This window comes from Pteropus vampyrus, unplaced genomic scaffold, assembly GCF_000151845.1.
Source record: "Pteropus vampyrus isolate Shadow unplaced genomic scaffold, Pvam_2.0 Scaffold360, whole genome shotgun sequence".
NCBI lineage: Eukaryota > Metazoa > Chordata > Mammalia > Chiroptera > Pteropodidae > Pteropus > Pteropus vampyrus.
The window spans coordinates 771,768-777,045 of record NW_011889141.1 but is presented as its reverse complement, the minus strand read 5'-3'; the positions used below and the strand labels follow the sequence as shown (position 1 = coordinate 777,045).

Here is a 5,278-nt window from a genome sequence, read left to right as displayed (position 1 = left end):
AGAAAATACAAGAGGCATACTCTCGGAGCTCAGATTACTGCGGAAAACCTTTACTTCAAGTTGTAGGTATGTGTATGAGGTGTTTTTTATTTTTATTTTTCAATATCATAAGCCATTTATAGTCATTTTTAAAACTGGATACACTAGAATATCTCTTTTAAAAAATTATCAAAATCCAATTATTCACAGATAATGGCTGTTACTAAGGAGACAGACATCTTTCCAGACTTTTTCTAGTCATGTAGGGGTTTTTTTCCAAAAATAACGTTAAATGATACAGTCTGTGCTTCAGCTCGTCACTGAAAGAGACTCTGACCATGTCTAAGAGTAAAGTTCTTATCAATTTGAATCAATTTGAATGGCCGAATTGTTCATTGAACCATAATTTATCGAACCAGTTTTATATAACAGACATTAACTTTAAACCTAATTTCTTCCAAACTGTACCATAATGAGCTTTCTTTGTACTTATGACATTAAGCCCTTGGTTTATTAACGCTTTAGCATACATTCCTAAAGTAGAATTTCTGAGTCAAAGGATTTGCACATTTTATGTTTGATGCATATTTCCAGAATGACCCCTGAAGGTTGGTCTCTCTGTACACTCCAACCAACCAGATACGGATGTGTCTCTTTTTCCACATTCATGTCTATAATGGATCTTTACAACACTGCTCAATCTTCTAGATCAGAAGTGCAATTTTAACTTGCATTTCTTTGAATAATGTGATTGACCATCTTTTCATATGTGGGCTGATCAACTATATTTCTCTGTGGTTTATGACCCATTTTTGTTTCAAAGTATCTGTTTCTTAACTGAATGATAAGAATGCTTTGTATAGCAAAAGTATTAACTCTATTTTTTATTTTTACATATATTTTCTCAAGTTTTCATTTATTTTTAGTTTTAACTTATTTTTAACACTTTTGAAAAATGCTAGTTTCATATTTTTATTTAGACAAATCTAATAACCTTTGGTGTAATGCTTACAAATTTCTTCTCTACCCCAGAAATTATTTTTTTAATTTAGACTTCATTCTAATATTTCGATTAATTTATTTTTGACATTTATTTAAGATGGCAAAATCTTCAATCTTCCATTTCCAAGAGAAGTTAAAAAGTGCCGAAATTTATTTCAGCTCATAGTAACTATCTATAAGAAGAAATCAAATATTCAAACACAATTAGAATTAGGCTGCTGCTTTATAATACTTTAACAATTATAATTAGAAAATTAATATATCATTTGATCTAGCAAGTCTATGTCTATGTTTAAAGATGCACATGAAAATGCATTCACAAAATGAAGGATGCAGCATTATTTGAAAATAGGAATTAGAGCCCAACTAGGAAAACTGAAGAGAGCAATATGTCTCTGTGGCTCCTCACCTCCTGCACATTCTACAGATCTCTCTCCTGATACCACTTGTCTATCCCTAGTTTCCATATTCCCTTTTCACCCCTGTCTCCTAAGACTGCTCTGCACTCCTGGCTCGTGCCCCATTCCGATGCTTATCCTATGACCAAAGCTTATCCACAACCTGCCTGATTGCCACATACCTATGAAAACCAGTCTCTAATTTAGTAACCAATGTATTTTCCCATCACGCTCCACAAAGGATTAGGGAGACTAACACAAAACACACAGTAAAGCGATAAAATGTTAGAGCTGTTGAAAGACTATACTTGAAAAAACATAAAGGAGGAAATTAAGCTCCATGTACCTTTTTGAGTGTATGGAAGACAAAACAAAAAAGAAATGGCCCGGTACATAGTCTTCATTGTCTAAGAGGAAGGATCTTACCAGTTTACCAAGGGAGCTGTCCCTTATACTTGGGTCTAGAACAAATACTACCCTTGGGGATCTAAAATGGGGGGAACGAAATAGATCTGGCCCTCAACACAATCAGAAGGTGGGCTGTTCTTCGCAGACAACCTTGATATAATTCCTAATACAGAATAGCATTTGTATAGCTTTCTGCCGATCCCTCAAAGGCAGTAAGAAATTTCAGAGCTTCGGTTCTTGAGACAGGTTACCGAATGCTAGGATTGTAAAGCAGGGTTCCTATTGGATCATAGTCAAAGAACTCTTACAGAGGAAATTCACTTTTCCACAGGAATTAAATTGTTCTAATAGTGAGAACATCGGGGATCTGGGAAAATCAACAGAGATTTTTATTTAAGAGATTTTCTGTATATCCTAACCCCTCAAATCAAACTATGAAAATACACCCGACCATAACAGAACTGGCGGGGAACCATAAGAAATAGGTTGGTTTCAGGGTACTTTATTATGCATTTATTTTAAAAAACATGCTATGTTTTTTCATCTCATTTACTTTATTTTTCTTATTCTGTTTTCTTCAACTATAAATCCATTGCTTCAAATGCCAAGACTATCGACTTACTTTCTATTGCTGAACTGGATTTGGTCATCTCCACAGTAACAGAGAGTGATGACCAGGGTCTTGGAGGAAGGGGAAATGAGGACATCTGATCAAGGGGTACGAAGATCAGTTATGCAAGAAAAGTAAATCCTGGTATTGAAGGCACAACAATGTGACTCTAGGTGATAATATCGTATACTTGAAATTTATTAAAGCATAGGTCTTCAGTGTTCTCACAACAAACAAACACAAAATCACGGAAGTACTTGAAAAACTTTGTTGACTTCTCCATCTTTCACCAATTCAAAGACTGCTTCTGGAAAAATGTACATAATTCTCTGCTTACTCCTAAAGTGAGGCGGGTTCAGTTCAGTCGCCTCTGAGATCACGAAGCTTTAAGGATCAGTTTCTCTGTGATACTTACATGGGCTCAGAATAATGATTGAAGCTCTACATTGTACCAAGAGCCCTGTGGGCCCAGGCGAGTCCTTGTATCCCAGAGTGCAGGAAGGAGCACTTCTGAGGGCCTGATTCTTCTCTTTTATTTTTTTTTTTTAAGGAGGATATAAGAATTAAGAAGTCAGGCTATTTAATTAACTGTTCAAGCCTTACCTACCCACTATAATTCCAATAAACCAAAGTAAACTTCAGACTCTCTCATCTAGCTCAATGATACATTAGAATAACCTCTGGAGACGGTTTTAAAAAATTACTCACGAGACACTTTCTAAAATGACAAGACAGATTTGATTCAAGACTATTGCAATAGAGGAGAGAGATTAAGCTCAGTCCAAGTACAACGAGGACAAAAGCGGATTGACAGCCAATTAACAGAGTGAAGGGATCCCTGGATGGAATCTAAGGGGAGACATCAAGGATAAGGGGGTTCTTGCGCAATTAGCAACTCAAGGTTCTGGTCAAAGACAAGCCAAGAATTTAGATACATGGAGTTCCATACAAAGGGTGAAGAATTGGATCAGATATCAAAGGTAGGGGCTTCTTGCCAAGACGATGTAGCAGAAATCTTGCTAAAATTAGGCTCAGCAAGGAAAGACACAGAAGGCTGAGATTCAGCCCTCAAAAAGAGGGTTCAGAGGAGTCTGACAAAAATTCGCTCAAGGAGGGCATTTGTCTAGTCATAAAAAGTATTTGAGTTGAAATCCTCGATTTGCCACTTACTCATTTTGAAATTATGCAAACGTGGGCAAGTCATTAACTGCTCTGAGCTCCCTATATAAAATGGAGATAATCATAAAAACTCTGTAAACCGCTAGAGACATCATAAAAATCAAAATCAAGATGCGATGTTGCACGTGAAAACCTTTGGTAAAATAGAAAGCATGGCATACATGGCTTATCTTACAGGACATAAGATAAGCCACAATCAAATGAGCATAGTCTGTCCATCTCCCTCTGGTCAGAGTAAGGATATAGGAGTGTGTCAGCTCTTCCTGTCAACCCCGGGTATTTATAGTAGGAAAGAGGAATCATCAGGAAAAACAATTTCCAGACCAGTCTTCTGAGCAGTCATGATCACCTGGATGCTTGAAAGAGCCTTATGACAATACCTGATAAATGACGTCGCCACCTCATGACGTCGTACCCCTAATCCTAACACGTCTTCCCCCAAGGCAGACCTGGAGGAGGCTGACCCCCATCTTGGGGGAGAGCAACGGCACGAATGGGAAGGAATGCGTCTTCCTGGATCTCACTCGCTTCTGGGAGCCGGAGGGTTTCCTGTTTGTGTTCTTCCTTGCTGTGTATGTAACAACCATGCTGGGCAACGCCCTCATCGTGGTAAACACCACCTGTGAGTCCCAATCCACACCCCCGCAGACTTCCTATACGGAACAAAGCAGTCATGGACATTGTTTTTCACCTGTCACTATTCCCAAGTTCCTGGTAGACCTTTTGTCAGAGAGGACAACCATCCCCTCCAATGGCTGCATGGCACAGATCTCGTTCTCTCACTTTGCCAGTGGGGCAGATATTTTGTTCCTCTCTGGGACGGCCCATGACAGAGAGCTTGCGATCGCCAAACCCTTGCATTATGTGGCCATTATGAGGAGAGAGGTGTGGGTGGCCCTGGTGGTGGCTTCCTGGGTGGGTGGCTCTTTGCACTCAATTGTCCACATCATGCTGATGCTTCCGCTCCAGGACATGGCCACATGTCCTAGACGCCTTCTACTGTCATGTACTCCAGGTGGTCAAACTGGCTTGCACTGACACCTCTGCCCTGGAACGTCTCATGATCTCTAACAATGGGTTGGTGGTCCTGCTGTGGTTCCTCCTGCTCCTGGGGTCCTATACTGTCATTCCGGTGATGCTGCTGAGAGCTCACTGTGGGGAGGGTCGGAAAAGGGCCCTCTCCACCTGTTCCTCCCACATCCTGGTGGTGACGCTTCACTTTGTGCCTTGCGATTCCATCTGCTGCCGGCCGTTCAAGGTGCCGCTCATGGACACGGTCGTGTCCATCAATAACACGGACATCACCCCCACGCTCAACCCCATGATTTACACCCCGAGGAACCAGGATAGGAAGTCAGCTGTGAAGAGACTGAGGAGGAAACTTGGACCTTCCGAGAGCAGTGAACTGGGGTGAATAGTCACATTAACATTGGAAATCCAGCTCTGATTTGGTTTTCTCAAACTGTTTGCCTAAGGGTCAGGTAGACAGCTGGCCCATTCTCCACATTTTTCTGTACATCCTCATAGCCCTTTGACTCTATGAGAGGGAATGTAAGAACAAAAGGAAGACATGAAATTACACAAACTACAGGCTTGAGCACTGGGACATGTATGGGGTAAAAGATTGAAATTGACAACCGAAAGGCTATTTGGGTATTATTTGTGACTCTCGGCTGACATATTTTACCTGCATTTCATCACT

At 40.3% G+C, this 5,278-nt stretch overlaps 1 protein-coding gene across 1 annotated transcript; it reads left to right on the top strand.

Moving 5' to 3' along the window:
• Positions 1-3,963: 3,963 nt before the first annotated feature.
• LOC105305056 (olfactory receptor 4D6-like) lies at positions 3,964-4,990 on the top strand. Its single transcript, XM_011379492.1, is given in 2 exon segments — positions 3,964-4,544; positions 4,546-4,990. Coding segments are annotated over 2 exon segments (1,026 nt in total).
• Positions 4,991-5,278: the final 288 nt, after the last annotated feature.